At 37.5% G+C, this 19,725-nt stretch overlaps 2 protein-coding genes across 2 annotated transcripts; one reads left to right on the top strand and one right to left on the bottom strand.

Moving 5' to 3' along the window:
- Positions 1-409: 409 nt before the first annotated feature.
- Positions 410-9,432, bottom strand: LOC110466870 (kelch-like protein 24). The gene is made up of 3 exons (XM_021523673.1): positions 9,403-9,432; positions 8,715-8,869; positions 410-3,519 (listed from the first exon to the last, which is right to left on the bottom strand). Exons 2-3 carry the CDS (start codon positions 8,739-8,741, stop codon positions 1,675-1,677), a joined length of 1,872 nt encoding a protein of 623 aa, XP_021379348.1. The 5' UTR covers positions 8,742-8,869; positions 9,403-9,432; the 3' UTR covers positions 410-1,674.
- A 1,553-nt stretch (positions 9,433-10,985) lies between these two features.
- Positions 10,986-19,725, top strand: LOC110466864 (dehydrogenase/reductase SDR family member 1-like). Its single transcript, XM_021523661.1, has 9 exons — positions 10,986-11,006; positions 11,140-11,273; positions 12,564-12,628; positions 14,566-14,709; positions 14,859-14,938; positions 15,925-16,057; positions 16,523-16,654; positions 17,945-18,021; positions 19,652-19,725. The coding sequence occupies exons 2-8, from the start codon at positions 11,153-11,155 to the stop codon at positions 17,984-17,986; spliced, it is 717 nt and encodes a 238-aa protein (XP_021379336.1). The 5' UTR covers positions 10,986-11,006; positions 11,140-11,152; the 3' UTR covers positions 17,987-18,021; positions 19,652-19,725.

Here is a 19,725-nt window from a genome sequence, read left to right as displayed (position 1 = left end):
ACAGGTAAAGACACGGTATAGACAGTCGGTCAATAGGGCAGGTTTTTATTTCAGTGTCTCTTGATATTGACAGAAAAAATATTTCCCTGCATTGAGACACAGGAGAGTGCATACAACTTATCCGAGGAACTGTTCTGTTAACAGGCCAGGATATCAGCTGTATGCTTGTCAAAAAATTATACATATATATACCGCTTTATCACAACCTAGGTCGTCTCAAAGCGGTTCACAAATTATTATCTGTGGTTATAGGGCCTTTGCAACCAGCAAATATCTTTCTCAACTCCCTGGGGAGCATACAGCCGGTGCTGCCATTTCCGCGCTCAGAGCTAGCATTCAACAATTCTAGCACTGCCCAACCACATACTCATTTACAGCTGAGTAGACTGGAACAAGGGGAGTTAAGTATCCTGCTCAAAGATACAACACAATGCCGAGCTGTGACTCGAACCCGAACCCTTCGGTCACGAGCCCGGTGTACATGTCCTATCACTAGACTTGCAGTCCTCCTGCTTGTCAGATAATATAACTTTACATAGCCTCTTGTACCTGTCAGATAATCCCACACCAGCTGGTGTCTAGAGCAATTTATATATATATTACAGGGGGTATTGTGTCTATAACAGTATCATTGTAGATCTGACTTAACAATTAATTATAAATCTAACAGCACCTATTTCAGAAAATTTTGAAGTTGACAACACAAAAACTTACAATATGGATAATCATGAAACAAACTTGAAGAACTGACATAATTTTGTTTCCATATATGACATATATAAAATATATGCTTTCTATATATTATCACCATTCATGGTTATTACACTAATGCGATGACATCACAGCTTTATAGACTAGCTAGCTTATATAGGATAAATGTATACCAGCTTGTAACACAATAATGTTAATTTAAATAATTATGACAATAACTATCTGTCATTATCCCTAATTTCTTTAAGCTCTGTCGAATGATCATTGGTCTTCAGCTAAAATGCATCCTATATCATCAGATGGTTTAATACAATTTATAAGTGAACATTACAGCAAAATCCTGATACAAGTATAGTGTTTTTAGAGCTCCAGTTTCATACAAAATTAAGTCTTATTATTACTATGGTAATAAATTATGCTTACGTTAGACAATACAAACAATAATTTCTGTCCACAGTCAGCAAATTTAGCCTATACATTAACATTTTTATTATTATACAACATTACATGTAATGATGTATACTTAGAAACTCACAAGACATTGAACAACTTGATGAGATTCTCAAGTAACCACAGAGAAAACAGGGGTGACATATATATGCATTGTGGCAGTGCAATTACCCTGCATTTATGAGTTAAAAATTTACATGAAAAATTACATTTTGAACTGTTAAAGATTGACATAAAGCATTTAAGTTATGATAAATAGAATCTTAAATATGACCAGATAAGTTTCATGCATTGATTAGAACATTACTAGAGAATAAATAAGACTTTATTAAATATTGACAACTTCATTGCTTAATATTAAGTTCTCATTGCACTGCAGTCTCATTCACATGAATGAAACGAAGATACACGTAGGGTTTATACAGAGAACCATAACAATTGAACAAAAAGACAAGAACAAACATCCTCGTCCCAAACAATGAAGCATGCTGCTGGGGCGAGTGTGGCACATAACTAAACACATATCTCATTGTTGAGATAATCACGACGAATCACAGTCTTCACACACCCGAAACACCAGCGAGCTGATGGCATCTCCAGATTTTCCATGGCCTCAATCTCCAGAGTTTTCTTGCTCAGGTCGATCACCTTGACCTTCTTCAGGATGTTGTTGTCTGGCGTCTTACCGCCTACTAGAAGGATCTTGCCTCTGTACTGAATGACTTCAAAGTGATGTTGGCTGAAGTTTGGAAGTCGACACCTGAGTTTGCCAAGAGTCTGGACAGAGATATCAGGGGAGCTACCAGGAGAGCTTGGTTCTGAGTCAGAAATACTTGCATCTGAGTTGGAGGAGTCCAGTCGGCCACGGGGTGACGATGCTTGAAAGAGATTATTCAGGTGTGTTGGGTCCTTGAACTGGAGCACTCGTCCATCCGGTGCTAATACATAGACATTTGTATCCAAGGATACAGTCCGAGTTAGCCTACAAGTAAAGGGCAAGTCACCAATAATGGTACATGTCCGCATCCGGGAGTCAAAGCATTGGACAGAGTTGGAATCCTTGTCTGACTCTGTGATGCCACCAAATACAAAGACCTTCTCCCCTATGACTGAGGCAGAGGTGGACCTAACACCCAGGACTAAATCACCAGCATTGGTCCACTTCTCTGTCTTAAGACTGAACTCTTCAATACTTGTTATTGCTGGAGCGCGTCCATCACGACCCCCAATAACAAAGATGGAATCCTGGACTGCCACCATGACATGGCCGCAGCGCCCATTAATGAGCGATGCACACACTTCCCATTGATTCTTGTGAGTCTTGTACTCTGCCATTCCCTGGAGTTTTAGCCATCCCCCAGATATAAATAAGCTGTCTCCATGAGTACAGGTAGCAAACTCATAACCAGGGTCATATGGGAGCGAGGGGAGATAGAACCATCGGTGCTGTTGAAAACTGAAGCACAGAACTTCCTTGGTGGTTTGGTAGCGTGGTGTTGTTGACAGGAGTCCTCCTATCACCACTAACACGTCATCCTTTGTCCCGTTTTGTCGACAGCATGCCTGGGATGATGTGAAGTCTTGGCGACGAGAGGAACAGGAGTGGTATTTGAGTGCCTCCAACAGGGATCGCATACACCTGGGATCGGTCTTGATGTAGGGATTTTTGTCCATGAGGTTGAACAGGTAGTCGCTGGAGACCAAAGGGAGATGCAGACTCCCCAAAATCTCATGCAGCTTCTCCTGTCTCACTTCCTGGCTATGGCCAATCCACTGCATAGCCACGTCACACACAAACTCTTCACTAGGTGAATTCAGATCATCACTGTTGATGATACTGACAAGTTCATCTGCCTCCAGACTGGGAAAGTCCTCTGTTGTAGATATTACCGGAAAGTTTTCTAAAATGGTCGTCCACACTTTGTCTGCTAGTTTCATCCTGTTGTGCGCTTTAGCAATCTTCCATATTCCTATACAATTTTCATATGATGCTTGGGCCAGGAGGAACTCTTCACAGCGCTCTTGTAAACATGGAATTTGCATCAGAGATGCTGCTTGGAAAACTTTTTCAACGTTAAGTTCACACACAACATTCTTACCGGTGTAGATGTACTGCACGACACTGTCGAATATGTCCTGGTCTATGTCGTGTAGTGTCACTAGGTTGTCCAAGTTCTCACGCATGTCATGTGAAAACATCGCCTCAAAGTAAGGTGAGACAGCACCCAGGACAACTTTGTGGCACAGGAAGCGTCGATCTCCGACCTCCACTGTCACGTCCGAGTGCTGACCGCTGGCAAGCATTGCCTCCATGCCAGAAGATAAGATGGACAGGTACTTCAGCTTGCCTTCCATACCCTGTAAAATGATAGAAAATCAACATGTTAATATCATAACACTGGCATTTGTATCAATACATGTACATTTAAAGAGTGGAAGAATGGTCATGTATTCATTAAAACAGTAGTTAGATAACAAATAATTCCGAGAGAGAAGAGTTTTGTATTGATTTTGAGAAAATACAGCAGAAATGTTTACGGGTTAGGGACCTCATAACTGTTTCAAATTCACCTTAAAATCACTGGCATCACTTCAGAAAAAACATCGGAAAAAAGACTGCTTCAGATTCCGAATCTATAGCTAGACCACACTGAGCTTGAACGTGTATATATTGAAATATGACAAACTATGGGTCCCGTCAGTCACATAGTACATACAAGTATATACATGTAGGTACTAAGTTGTACAGCTGTAAAATCAGATACCGAATCATACCTTCATACTTTATAGACATTTTACATGACTGCTGCGCATGCCATTTGCAAAATTTTAAGATAAAAGTTATTTTTCAACACCTTTTAAAAGTAATAGGGAAATAATTCATTACTTAATGTAAATGCACTGTACATCCACATGTAGGCACCACCATTTAACTCTTACAACAGTTTTATAATTGTACATTTCATCAGCATTCAGGGTTGATCTGCTATATGTGTAACACATCCTCAGGTATTTAATTATAAGGTGTACAGGTGACATGGGTGTGTCAGTCTGTCATACCATGCATATCACCATGACAGGGCAAGTTTGGCTATATAAGTACTAATGTACTTCAGTAATTATTTATAAGTACTTAAATTTGTGAAGAAATTATATTCATATGCAGTTAAACTTCAAATCTTGACTGAATGTTTTACCACATCTACATGGGTAAATCAGTTCAAAATAGCGCTTTCTTCAACATGTGCAATAATACAATTGAAAATCTCTGACATACATTTAATCATTTATTTGTCATAATATTATGATCCTATAACTACAATAACATCAGCATTTTAATATCATAATTATACAACAATTTAATTTTATACATATATACATACATATTATATGTCTGGGTCATGTACGTATATATTTGCAATGCAACCTTCTATATGAACATTACCAGCAGAACGGCATTTCATTTGAGTATGAAAGCAAAAACTCTCGTGACAACTATCACATGGTGTACTTATGACATCATGGATTAACCTTGTTCAATGAGAGTCTTGTCGCTTTGCTTCGGATAACATGGAGAATGCCCCTACGTCAAACACTCAAATGACTACGGTTGATTATTAGCCCAATTTGATTAAAAAAAGGGCTGTTCTGCCAATGTTGTTTAAAGGATGATACATAAACAAAACAAAATAAATAAATAAATTATTTAAGAACAAAATAAATAAACTCAAACATTTGTTCAATAGTAAAAATGTAAATATATGGATTGATAGCGGGCTTCATGTAATATGGGTGTAACTGATTTGCGTTCATACCGACATTTGTTTTTAAAAAACGCCGTTCAATCCCTATATATATATAGATTAGATCTATTATCTAAAATTTAAAAACATCTACAAATTACTTAAAATGACCTTGTTTAGACAAAATAAAAGAATTAAACACCATAATTTAAGCTGTTCTTTGCAATTAATTTAACAAACAGCAAGACAAAGGGAACTTTGCTGGTGTAAAACATAACAAGAGGCCCGATGGGCCTGCATCGCTCACCTGTTATTATTTTCACACTTGTAATCTTAAAAGTGGACTTAAATACAGCTACAGGCAGAATATCAGTGTTTGATTCATAAGAACCAATTAAAAGATTTAAACATATAACGCCTGTGACCTTGAATGTCGAACAGGGACATTAGGTTGAAAGTGGGTCAAGGTCATTCATTTGAACAAATTTGGTAGTCCTTTATACCAGCATGCATGCTACAGGCCCAATTTTAGTAACCTAGGCTTTTTGGTTATTGAGAACAAGTCGTTTGAAGATTTTAAGACATTTGACCCCTGTGACCTTGAAAGTTGGTCAAGGTCATTCATTTGAACGAACTTTGTAGCCCTTCATCACAGCCAGCTACATGCCCAATATCAGTACCCTGGGCCTTTTGGTTATTGAGAAGTTGTTTGAAGATTTTTAAGACATTTGACCCATGTGACCTTGAAAGTGGGTCAAGGTCATTCGTTTGAACAAACTTGGTAGCCCTTCATCTATGCATGCTACTGGCCAAATATCATCAGCCTGGGCCTCTTAGTTATTCAGAAGAAGTTGTTTAAAGTAAAATGTTGACGCCGGACGGACGACGAATGCCGCACCGTGCCCACTTGGCCCTTTGGGCCACTGGTGAGCTAAAACTAAGGCAAAGCACACAATTTGAATCCCGCTGCATAGTCGGTTGTACAATGACTTCCCTTGTGATGCATATGCATCTTACCAACGACCTGCCATCTCATTCAAGATTATCTTTACATACTCAGGGTTTTTGACTTTATCGCATGACACTTCATCAAAATTCATTCAGAAATGAAGTCAATATGTGTTAGTCAGTATAACTCGGTATGACCATGACCTTATACATTTAATTAGCACTCTGAAACATGAATCAATAATTCATAGAGTTTGATCAAAACCTATTGCAAAAAGAAATGGCTATATATAGCTAGAGCAGAGTGATAACAAAAATGAAACACAATGTGCAAACAGACTACTATAGTCCTTCCACAACCTCATTTCGAGGGAATAATCTGTAAAGTCAAATATTTGAATCTCTCTTCAAGGTGGACCAGGCACGGCCAGTATTGCTGAGTAGTCGCTGAACTTTCTGATTTATATGAGTGTGAGGAGAGCCATATTTACTGACTTTACTAGGTACATGTACACTTTCAGCTGATAAAAGGTTTTCTTATGACAACATGATGAAATATCATGATCACAAAGTTGACAGTTCTGATGTCCAGGTTTATTTTAAATGAGCCCTGGCCACTGACCGTTACACTTATAATTGTACACGTGAATGGCTATTTATAGTACATTGTAGCGTAGTCTACATGTACTGTATGAAAGCTGATATTGCATGTTAGAACTTAGCTAACAGTATTTCCCTATAAGTTCCTATAACAAAACATTGCAAAGAAAAAAGGAAGTTAATAATAATTTTATAAATCATAATTGTCTGCTTACATACAGTCACAACATTGTTTCTCTTACTATAATCAGCCGATTGGTGATTTTTCGAAAGGGGAATACAAATTAGTCCTGATTTGGTTATTCTACAAGTGTGTTTCTTGTAAACAAAATTTTAAACCGCAAATCACTACCTTGAATTATCAAAGAAAATCTTTTTGGTTACAAATACATTTTTAATACAGGTACTTTAGGTAGAGGCTTACCACCAGGTTACCCACCTGACCGAAGGGAAAATTAAAAGGACAAGTGGAATATATAATTGACAAAATGTGCATTGTATGTAAATTATTACATAGATAGATAGATACACAATTAGGGTCTGCCTCTCAATTTAGAAAGACGCATGCAGGTAACAGTATAACATGTACAAATAGACACCTTCTACTTTTATAAAACTAGACTTATTTAATTTCAAACTGTTTAAGCATCTGAGCATTGGTTAACATCTTCTGGGCCAGGACTACATGTAGTTCTAATATCATTAAAGGCATTTTTGACATATAATATATTGCTGTGGATGAAGAGAGTATCATATACATGTCATTAAGTATATATATAGAAGATAAGCTACATGGGGCAAAGAAGTAATTCCAACAGTGTGGACAAGTTTAGGTTGCCAAATTTTCAGAGCGATCCACTCCTTTATCAAGACACAGTGAAACAGAACAGTTACATGTACATATACATCATATTACAAGAAGATAGAACTGCTATACTATAATTGAAAATATAGCTATTATATAATAGAAATAATAAAACCAAATATATAGAAGATAGGCTACACATATATATTTGGGTGTTGCTGGAGTGCTATCTTGATGTCAAAAAAATCCATTGTAATTATTATTTCTGTTGTTTATATGATGTCCTTGTTATACTAGTCCAAATTTCCATTTATTACAGATCTTTTTCAAGAATGAATATTTGTACTGATTGGTCTTGCCATTTCGTACTACCACAGACTTAGATCTAATTCCGTGGTACTACATAGCATTTCAAGTTATTTGTAATGCAACTATCTATATTTTTTTTTTAAAGTTCAGCAACTCAAGTAGTAAACACTTGCAAATGTCTTTATCAAATATAAAAGGAATACAGATCAACATGAAAAAACGAAAATGATTTAAACAATCAATAATGCACATCTTTGACATAGGACTGTAAAGATTTCTTCTGTATAACATCTTATATGTTAATTTCAAAATTACATATTTTAAGAGGCAAACAAATTTTGCCTTCAGAAAGCAAGTACAGTGTCTATAAGGTATTAATTACTTTAGCGAGCAATATTCTTGCAGGCAGATATGTGCTATTTTAAGGAATCCCGAAAAAGTATACTCAGTAAAAAAAATGAATAACATAAGTCAAGAAGCTTTATTTAACGTCGCATATATACATGTAATCACAGCCTCAATTAGATTAGATCTAAGTCTGTGATGTAACATAATAACATTAGCGCTGTAGTGCTATTCTTGCGACGTAAGTATAAAATGAATATCAGTCAATAGCTACATGTATATCAACCTGGCATTTACGTACTTGTCCCACAGAATAAGATTTCAGTTTGTCCTGATCGTGATCGATCCAGTACAGTAGTCTAGTGTTACCAGATCTTTGTGGGTGTTCGACAGTTATGCAATACTATAGTTTGTCTTGTCTGACTCGTGTACCGGTATTTAGATAAGATATAGCTATGGTGTTCGTGGTGCTTTACTATCCTCACGCCTCAGTAACCACGGGTCAAGCACTGCGCGTCCAATTTATTTCCCCGTTTACTTTGACGCTATGGCTATTGATTTACAAGTTGGAAGTATCAACATGCAATAGATAATATCTCACATATCACATGTATCACCCCGCATGAGATTCTGGCAAAAGAATCAGTTGTAAGTTATTATCATCACATCCACAACAAAAGATTGCGCAACAAAAAACACAGACTACTAGTACTAGGCATCGAACCATGACCCAGTCAGCTGTTTCTTTGTCGTTGTCGTCAACACTGAACCTTTTAATTTCAATAATCTACGTCGTTACCTACCTGTGTGTAAGATCTTTGAGGTTCCATCCATAGAATCACTCAATCAACAGGTGACAGTCACAATCATCAGTCTTTGGTGTCATCGCGTAGATTTCAATTATAATTCAATGAGGAAGGAACTCGCACATTTTCCGTACGTTTCCAAAACATCACCCCTGTGTGTAACAAAAGCTTGCATTTGACAATTTATAATAAAACACAGCAGAGATCCTGATGAAGTCTGTTATGGCGGGAAAATTAAAACACATCCCAGTGTGACAGACAGGTGCTCGATATCAGACATTAAACATGAATCTACTTATTTCTTGTAAATGTAGTGGATTTTCATTCGAAGATGGTACTAAGCACAGGGGAATGGATCGCTTTACTTGTAATATCTAAGGCACGGACTTACATAATCTAATTCCGTGGTAGAGGAGACCACTATTTTTTGATATTACAAGTATTAAGTAAAGCGATCCATGCCCCTGTGATATCAGCAGCATATATATCCAGAGACGTATATACCTCTCTGATATTTCATATCTTGTGTTTACCAGCATATTTCCATCAAATAGTTTTGCTTTTACCACGGAATTATCTAAGTCCGTGGTTTTTACCGACATTTCCGCGTACACAATGCCAACTATAAATGTCAGAAAACTCGGGGGGGGGGGGGGGGGGATGTACGCCAACGATATTTACTTACCTAATGAAGTATCCTTGTTCCATTTTCACCACAGTGATACGCATCTATCCCCAAACGACATGGAAATATACGATAGCACGCAAAGCTTTTAGGTGGCACTGAACACATATTAGGCTAGGTGGGGGATGTGCCTCGGCACAGATAAAGGGTCAGAGGTCAAAGTTTACAATTTAGCTTGGCGGGGTCATGTAAACATTAGTTTGGTGCCTTGATACATTTCTTCTTGTGTGACCGGTGAATAGAATTACGGAATTAGATTGTAAGTACATGACAGAATATGTGTATATTACCGGTATGTTACTGTTGCATAATATATATATAAAACCGTTCTTTGTATGTGTAGTAGAAAACAAATACAGGTAAATGCAGGGTATCTGTTTGAAACGTAAATCTACACGATTGATTTAGGCTGTTCTACATTTTGACATTTGTTTGGTTTGTTAAATGGTTTCGTTAGGCCTACGTTACAGATTACGGATGGCAGTTTACCTGTCTGAATGCTCAGTTGCTCGACACACTATGATGTGTATAAGTGTGTTGCGCACCTGTGTCTGACCGAAGTGTTTGTGTTTGAAACGTTTTATATGAAGGTTGGGTAGGTGATGTGTGCTTGAAGATTTAAGGATCCCTGTACCGCTGCCAAAAAACTGTAACTATGTGTATTGGAAACCGTTTTTCCGGCATTACTATAGTTTTAATAAATCATTTCTGAAAACCATCCTTCGGGACTTTTATGAAGCAATAATAAAGATGAAGTTCTGAATGTAGAAATAAGCAGGGCTAGAGCAGGATAGACTTCAGATTGTTATACAATTGTTAAGGGGAGGTTATTGTATAAAGGAAAAAAACACAGTACAATACCGGACAACTCCTTATATTTAAAGCAAAACCCAATTAATGTAATTGGTCATTAAAAACAAAGCAATGATTGTTGTACCACAGACCTATATGTATTGGTTTCATACGTCTTTGCAGCTACACAGATTTTCACTAAAACAAGCTGACATATAACGGCACAGTGTCTTAATTGCACTGTATCTTTCATTGCAGGTTACAATTATATAAGATTCTAGCTTTTGTCATTGTCTAGATAGTGTTTCATAACTGGTGATTTTTTTACATCCTGAGTTGCACATTAAATTAAGTTCATATACATTCTTATTGATAAGTAGCCCCAGGTACCTATGATAAGTAGCAAAACAATACTGGTAGTAATAACTTATCAGAAATAGACAATGTGTATTGAATAATCAGACAGTTCTCTCTAGGAGTCGTCTATATTACATGTGTAAACACTGACACAACTATTTTCATCCATAAACAATTGGCTGCCTTTGTAAAATGCACCCCAGAATATGTCAAGATGAAATTGAAGTTGTCTTTATTGATAATACATAAAGTTACACTAGTTTGATCCTTTGATGTACATCAAAAGAACTGTGTGGTAGCCTAAAGGGAACATTGACTGTCTTTGAAGTTGCTCCTCTAGCTGTAATCTTTGAAGGACAGGTATCATGCAGCCTAGTGCACATTATTTCTGCCTGAAACCAATGAAATTGCTAACAGCGTGCCATATCCAGGGGGTGCAGAGAGTGTTTTGTTAGGTGAGTGTAACAAACGGATAATCCAGGATGTGTAAAATCAGGTTGACAACATATAATTCAAGTGACAATTTACAGTGTTAACTTTTTGTGACAATAAATTAATTAAATTCATTTTGCTCAACTGTAATTGCAGACATATTCTGGAAATGGCCTCTTCTGGAAGGAAGCTTGCTGGCAAAGTGTGTATAGTGACTGGGGCAACTCGAGGGATAGGGAAGGGAATAGCTCTACAGCTGGGTGAGGCTGGAGCTACTGTATATATCACAGGTAAGTCTGACATACAGGTGTGTGACCCTAGTACCCAGGGGTAGGGATATTCACAGCTTGGTGAGGCTGGGGCTACTGTATATATCACCGGTAAGTCTGACATACACTGATGTGTAACCCTAGTCCCCAGGGGTAGGGAAGTCACAGCTCTACAGCTGCATGGTGTGAGGCTGGGGCTACTGGTAAGTCTGACATACAGGTGTGTGACCCTAGTCCCCAGAGGTAGGAAAGTCACAGCTCTACAGCTGGGTGAGGCTGGGGGTACTGTATATATCAACGGAAAGTCTGACATACAGGAGTGTGACCCTAGTCCCCAGAGCTAGGAAAGTCACAGCTCTACAGCTGGGTGAGGCTGGGGCTACTGTATATATCACCGGTAAGTCTGGCACACACTGATGTGTAACCCTAGTCCCCAGGGGTAGGAAAGTCACAGCTCTACAGCTGGGTGAGGCTGGGGCTACTGTGTATATCACCGTTAAGTCTGACATACAGGTGTGTGACCCTAGTCCCCAGCGGTAGGAAAGTCAAAGCTCTACAGCTAGGTGAGGCTGGGGCGACTGTATATATCACCGGTAAGTCTGACATACAGGGGTGTGACCCTAGTCCCCAGGGGGAGGAAAGTCACAGCTCTACAGCTGGGTGAGGCTGGGGCTACGGTATATATCACCGGTAAGTCTGGCACAGACTGATGTGTAACCCTAGTCCCCAGGGGTAGGGAAGTCACAGCTCTACAGCTGGGTGAGGCTGGGGCTACTGTGTATATCACCGTTAAGTCTGACATACAGGTGTGTGCCCCTTGTTCCCAGGGGTAGGAAAGTCACAGCTCTACAGCTGGGCGAGGCTGGGGCTACTGTGTATATCACCGGTAAGTCTGACATACAGGGGTGTGACCCTAGTCCCCAGGGGTAGGGATAGTCACAGCTCTGCAGCTGTGTGAGGTTGGGGCTCTATGTATAAAATAAGGTAAGTCTGGCATACAGATGTGTGACCCTAGTCCCCAGGGGTAGGGAAAGTCATAGCTCTGTAGTTAGGTGAGACAGCGGCTGCTGTATACAGGTATATATCACAGATACGTCTTGCATACAGGTGTGGTGTGTGTTTGGTGACCTTTTGTACCTTGATAAGTTATAATGTAATATCTGGTTGACATACAAGAGGTTTTCAGACACAATATTTGAAAGATATCAATTTAAAAAACTAAGAATTTAACTAAATTCAAGAAACAGGATTTGATTAATCTTTTCCTTTTATATGAGTTGTATAGGAATTGTAATAATAAATATTTTGTAGGTAGGACATTAGTTGCAGCCAAAGACAGTAAAGTAGGAGGATCACTGACTGACACAGCCAGAGAGGTACGAAGTTTTAACCTGATTATACTAATTCAAAGGTTGTTTATCATGCCCAAATGTGATTTTATGTATTAAATGTAGTGCACATGTGAAGATAAAAGATAGTGAAGTTTATACTATAATCTGTTAACATAACAGATAAAGGGAAGTAATAAAACCTGTACAATGTGACGACGACTATGTAAACATTACAGATAGAGGGGAGTGTATACCTGTATAATGTGACCACTATGTTACATAACAGATAAAGGGAGGTAATAAAACCTGTACAATGTGACGACGACTATGTAAACATTACAGATAGAGGGGAGTGTATACCTGTATAATGTGACCACTATGTAACATAACAGATAAAGGGAGGTAATAAAACCTGTACAATGTGACCATTGTGTAAACAAATATATATAGAGGGAATTTTTACCTGTAAAATGTGACCACTATATAAACTTTACAGATAGCAGAGAGGGGAGGAAAGTGTATACCTGTACAATGTGACCAGTATGTAAACATTACAGATAAAAGAGAGGGGAGGAAAGTGTAAACCTGTACAATGTGACCAGTATGTTAACATTACAGATAGAGGGAAGTGTATACTTGTACAATGTTACCACTATGTAAACATTACAGATAGAGGAGAGAGAAGGGAAGTGTATACTTGTACAATGTGACCACTATGTAAACATTACAGATAGAGGAGTGAGGAGGGAAGTGTATGCCTGTACAATGTTACCACTATGTAATCATTACAGATAGAAGAGAGAGGAGAAAAGTGTATACCTGTACAATGTGACAAGTATGTTAACATTACAGATAGAGGGAAGTGTATGCTTGTACAATGTTACCACTATGTAATCATTACAGATAGAAGAGAGGGGAGAAAAGTGTATACCTGTACAATGTGTCCAGTATGTAAACATTACAGAAAGAGGGAAGTGTATACTTGTACAAGGTGACCACTATGTAAACATTACAGATAGAGGGAGGGGTATACTTGTACAATGTTACCACTATGTAAACATTACAGATAGAGGAGAGGGGAGGGAAGTGTATACCTGTAAAATGAGACCACTATGTAATCATTACAGATAGAAGAGAGAGGAGAAAAGTGTATACCTGTACAATGTGACCAGTATGTAAACATTACAGAAAGAGGGAAGTGTATACTTGTACAATGTTACCACTATGTAAACATTACAGAAAGAGGGAAGTGTATACTTGTACAATGTTACCACTATGTAATCATTACAGATAGAAGAGAGAGGAGGAAAGTGTATACCTGTACAATATAACCAGTATGTAATCATTACAGAAAGAAGAGAGGGGAGGGAAGTGTATACCTGTACAATGTGACCAGTATGTAAACATTACAGAAAGAGGGAAGTGTATACTTGTACAATGTTACCACTATGTAATCATTACAGATAGAAGAGAGAGGAGGAAAGTGTATACCTGTACAATATAACCAGTATGTAAACATTACAGATAGAAGAGAGAGGAGGGAAGTGTATACCTGTAAAATGTGACCAGTATGTTAACATTACAGATAGAGGGAGGTGTATACCTGTACAATGTGACCAGTATGTAAACATTAAAGATCGAAGAGAGAGGAGGGAAGTATATACCTGTACAATGTGACCAGTATGAAAACATTACAGATAGAGGAGAGAGGAGGGAAGTGTATACCTGTAAAAGGTGACCAGTATGTTAACATTACAGATAGAGTGAGGGGTATACCTGTACAATATAACCAGTATGTAAACATTACAGAAAGAGGGAAGTGTATACTTGTACAATGTTACCACTATGTAAACATTACAGATAGAAGAGAGGGGAGGGAGGTGTATACCTGTACATTGTGACCAGTATGTAAACATTACAGATAGAGGAGAGAGGAGGGAAGTGTATACCTGTACAATGTGACCAGTATGTAAACATTACAGATAGAAGAGAGGGGAGGGAAGTGTATACCTGTACAATGTGACCACACCAAGGATGAAGAGATACAGCAGCTGTTTGACAAAGTGAAGAGAGAACAGGAAGGCCAGTTGGACATCCTCGTCAATAATGCCTTCAATGCAGCCAAGGTAAGTGGAAAGATTATTCCCATCATATCTTATTTTGATTATCATAATTGTGCTATTATAATATTTGACCCAATGACTTTGAATAATAACTTAAGAGTTATTCTTGTCATTTATGGTTCATGAAACACCTATTTTATTTTATTTAACAGGCCATTTTTGACCAGATGAAGGTACCATTTTGGGAACAACCAATGGATATGTGGGACACTGTTAACAATGTGGGGCTCAGGTAATATGTACTAATGTTCACCAGACATTAAATAATCATGTATATGGGGAAGATGGAGTGTCACATACTATTGGCAGGTGTCATGCCATGCTTTATATGGTAAGACTTATTGCCCTTTGTTTAGTTTTGATATATCGGGAACATAACATCCTTGCTATACTTCTGATCTTGAAAAGGCAAAGCGCGTTTAATTAATTAGGGTCTTGTGCCAGCTGTGTGCAGAGCTATGCAGTTTTGACACTGTGGATTGTACAGAGCAAATTTTATTATAACTTCCTTGTTATCTCACATACATTTACCAAAACATACTTAATGTAGACTTGATTGTACTTTTGGAAAGGGAGTGTCTTTTTCACATTTATAAACTTTCTGCATCTTGGGAAGGAGGAGGGTCAGTCTTTACTTAGCGTCTCACAAACCAGTATATATAAATTTACGGCTCTTTATTGTCTTTAGATGGAATTTTGTCAGAACATTTTCCACAAAATCTCTTTGGTTCATTTAAACATGATAAAAAACGTTTAAAGAATTATGCTCTTCAATCACTGATCAATATATATACAATGAGTCAATAAGGATACTACATGAACCAGGCATGTTTGAAGGGTTGTGTATTGTTCTGCCTCCCTGATACTCTTGTTTTGTATGTTTTATTTAGTATGTTAGTATTTTTACATAAATGTTGTGTTAAGTTCTTCGAGATATGTGACATCATAACAAAATGAGAGTTAAAGGAGAGTAGAAAACTGTATTAGCTAACATCCTTAAACAAATTCTTGCTGAGATAAAAGGGTCCAAGTCCAGAGGTGAAACTTTTTAAGTAGGCACTAGTTGTTTAGCAGATAATATGATTTTTAATAAGTTCGTTACAAGTGTTCGAAATATTTGTCCTGTAAAATCTATTCAACTATGTTCACTTTTACAAGCAGTTCAAAATTATGCAGGTAATTGGCTATATGAATTTATATTTAAGAGTGTCGTTTCAGGAACCACTACCTGTGTACTGTTTATGCTGCCAAGATGATGGTACCCAGGAACAGGGGACTTATTGTCACCATATCATCTATTGGTGGATTAACCTACCTCATGAATGTGCCATGTGGTGTTGGCAAGGAGGCTGTGAGTTTTAAATACCCGAGATATTTGTATTCCGTCTTTGGAGTAAATGGGGGATATTATATGGGTGTTTTCGTCCCGCCATTTGTGTGTTCCTCTGTTCTTTTATCACGCTTTAGTTACCGTTCAATGACAATAAAATAGTCCAATTTTAATAATTCATTATTCTCACACATAATGGTGAATCTCAAGCTAAGTTTCAATTTTACAAATGCATCAATCAGGGAATCTTTGTACACCTCTGTCAATACAATTACTCGTGAGAAATTTGTTAAAAAGAATGTGGTGGACTTATATATTTTATAGTTAAAAGAACATTTTACAGATAAAAGAAACTATTTCTCATATATTTTATAGATAAAAGAGATAAAATGTATGAGAAATAGTTTCTTTTATCTGTAAAATGTTTGAGAAATATTTTAGAAATATTCTCTTGAAATTAAGTTTGTTATCTTCTGTACCTGACAGTGTGACAGAATGGTGGCAGATTGTGCAATAGAGTTGAAGAAACACAACATAGCCATGGTCAGTCTGTGGCCAGGGACAGTCAGGACGGAACAGTCCAGTGTCATACTCAGTCAAGGTGGCTTTGATAACATGGTGAGTCACTGACATCAATACTGCCAGATGTATCACTTGGTTTTCAGTACAGAGGCAATGATTTTTCAATAAGACCTGTTGTATAACTATGCTTCTGTAGAGAAATTTGAATAGTTCATTAAAAGATGACTTGAACACTTGTGTGTCTGTATGGATATGTTCACTGTTCATTCAGACATGCTGTTTCCTGTGTGTTTGTATGGATAAGTTTACTGTGTATTAAGACATGTTGTGTGTGTTCTTGTGTGTCTATGGATAAGTTGACTGTTCATTCAGAGATGCTGTGTTCCTGTGTGTCTATTGATATGTTCACTGTTCTTTCAGACATGCTGTGTTTCTGTTTGTCTGAATTGAGATGTTCAATGTTCATTCAGACATGCTGTGTTCCTTTGTGTCTATGGATATGTTCACTGTTCATTAAAACATGCTGTGTTCCTGTTTGTCTGAATGGAGATGTTCACTGTTAATTAAGACATGCTGTGTTCCTGTGTGTCTATTGATATGTTCACTGTTCATTAAGACATGCTGTGTTCCTGTGTGTCTCTATGGATAAGTTGACTGTTTATTAGACATGCTGTGTTCCTATGTGTCTCTATAGAGATGTTTACTGTTCATTAAGACATTGTGTTTACCTAAGTTTCTGTATGGAGATTTTGACTGTTCATTAAGAAATGCTGTTTACCTAGGATTCTTTGAGATGTTCACTGTTCATTAAGACATGTGTTTACCTATGTTTCTGTATTGAGATGTTCACTGTTCATTAAGACATGCTGTTTACCTATGTTTCTGTATAGAGATGTTTACTGTTCATTAAGATATGTTGAATACCTATGTTTCTGTATAGAGATGTTTACTGTTCATTAAGACATGTTGAATACCTATGTTTTTGTAAAGAGATGTTTACTGTTCATTAAGACATGTTGAATGCCTATGTTTCTGTATTGAGATGTTTACTGTTCATTAAGACATGTTGAATGCCTATGTTTCTGTATTGAGATGTTCACTGTTCATTAAGACATGTTGAATACCTATGTTTCTGTATTGAGATGTTCACTGTTCATTAAGACATGTTGAATACCTATGTTTCTGTAAAGAGATGTTTACTGTTCATTAAGACATGTTGAATACCTATGTTTCTGTATTGAGATGTTTACTGTTCATTAAGACATGCTGTTTACCTATGTTTCTGTAGAGGAATGCTGGTTGTCTATGAAGACATGCTGTGTTCCTGTGTGTTTGTTTGGAGATTATTCATAAGATATGTTGTACAATACACATTTGTTTCTTTAGGGAGATTTTGATGTGAAGAAGATGTTTGTGAGAGTCCATTGAATATTCTGGCAAAGCTGTGGTTTGTCTGGCATCAGGTACTTATAATTATCCACCAAATATTGATAAAATTGCTGTACTCAATTTCATGATTTAATGAGCTTAAAAATACATTAAATTAGATCTGAATTCAGTGAAATTTTCATGATTATTAAAACTAGTAACAAAATATGACTATCCCGAGTTTCAAAGTGGTTCTCTCAGATAATATGCATAAAACATCTCATATTTTATGCAGTGATAAAGCCTTGATTCTAGAAGATTTTGGTTTTTAGGTCACCTGAGACAAAGTCTCAAGTGACCTGTTGTGATCTCCTTTTGTCTGGCGTCGTTCGTCGTGTCGGGTGTCCCTAAACAATTTACATTTTCGACTTCTTCTCCAAAACCCCTGAACCAATTTCAATGAAATTTTGCAGAAACCTTCCATGGCCAAAGGACAACCAAAATTGAGAATTATATGGTCCCCAGCCCCCAGGTGCCTGAGTGGCGGGGCCAAAAAGGGTCAAATTGACTAAAATTTCAATTTGGGTTATCAGTATTGGATAGCAGTTTGATGGTATGCACATATCAGCCCTGACTGACCCCCGGGGGCTGATGGGTGGGGCCAAAAAGGGTCAAATTGACTGAAATCTCAAAAATCTTCTACTCAAGACCAAGATATGGTAGAATCAAATACTCTTCATAGATGGAAGGGTCTTAAGGTGCTTTACCAAAATTGTGAATTTCATGACCCTGACTGACCCCCAGGGGCTGATGGGTGGGTCCAAAAAGGGTCAAATTGACTGAAATTTCAAAATCTTCTTCTCAAGACCCAGATATGATAGAATCAAATACTCTTTAAGAGTCTTAAGGTGCTTTACCAAAATTGTGAATTTCATGACCCTAGGGTCTCACGTTTACCCCTGGGGAAGGGGGGGGGGGGGNATTGGCAAATGATACTTTGGATATTACATGTTGATAACTTGATTGGAATTATAACCCTGAGTTGACAGTTTGATACTTTGAGTCAGCCCTACCCCTAAGGGCTGTAGGGCGGGGCCCAAAGAAGTCAGTGTGCTAAAATCATAATGTACCTACTGATGACTTTGTGTGTAATAGACTCCATTGCTACATTATACATCATAATGTACCTACTGATGACTGTGTGTGTAATAGATCCCATTGTTATATTATACATCATAATGTACCTACTGATGACTTTGTGTGTGATAGATCCCATTGTTACATTATACATCATAATGTACCTACTGAGGACTTTGTGTGTAATAGATCCCATTGTTACATTATAAATCATAATGTAACTACTGATGACTTTGTGTGTAATAGACTCCATTGTTACATTACACATCATAATGTACCTACTGATGACTTTGTGTGTGATAGATCCCATTGTTACATTATACATCATAATGTACCTACTGAGGACTTTGTGTGTAATAGATCCCATTGTTACATTTTACATCATAATGTACCTACTGATGACTTTGTGTGTAATAGATCCCATTGTTACATTATACATCATACTGTACCTACTGATGACTTTGTGTGTAATAGATCCCATTGTTACACTATACATCATAATGTACCTACTGATGACTGTGTGTGTAATAGATCCCATTGTTACATTATACATCATAATGTACCTACTGATGACTTTGTGTGTGATAGATCCCAATATCATGAAGAAGACAGGTAAGATCCAGATGTCAGCTGACCTTGGATATGAGTATGGCTTCAAGGAC

This window comes from Mizuhopecten yessoensis, unplaced genomic scaffold, assembly GCF_002113885.1.
Source record: "Mizuhopecten yessoensis strain PY_sf001 unplaced genomic scaffold, ASM211388v2 scaffold11145, whole genome shotgun sequence".
Taxonomy (NCBI): Eukaryota; Metazoa; Mollusca; class Bivalvia; order Pectinida; family Pectinidae; genus Mizuhopecten; species Mizuhopecten yessoensis.
This window is presented reverse-complemented; position numbering and strand designations above follow the sequence as displayed.

Coding starts and splice junctions, on each gene's coding strand:
- LOC110466870 (XM_021523673.1), bottom strand. CDS start 8,741: ATGGAACCTCAAAGATCTTACACACAG. Junction 3,520..8,714: donor CTCAAAGATCTTACACACAG/GTAGGTAACGAC, acceptor ATCATTTTACAG/GGTATGGAAGGCAAGCTGAA.
- LOC110466864 (XM_021523661.1), top strand. CDS start 11,153: ATGGCCTCTTCTGGAAGGAAGCTTGCTGGCAAAGTGTGTATAGTGACT. Junction 14,710..14,858: donor ATGCCTTCAATGCAGCCAAG/GTAAGTGGAAAG, acceptor TTTATTTAACAG/GCCATTTTTGACCAGATGAA. Junction 14,939..15,924: donor GTTAACAATGTGGGGCTCAG/GTAATATGTACT, acceptor GTGTCGTTTCAG/GAACCACTACCTGTGTACTG.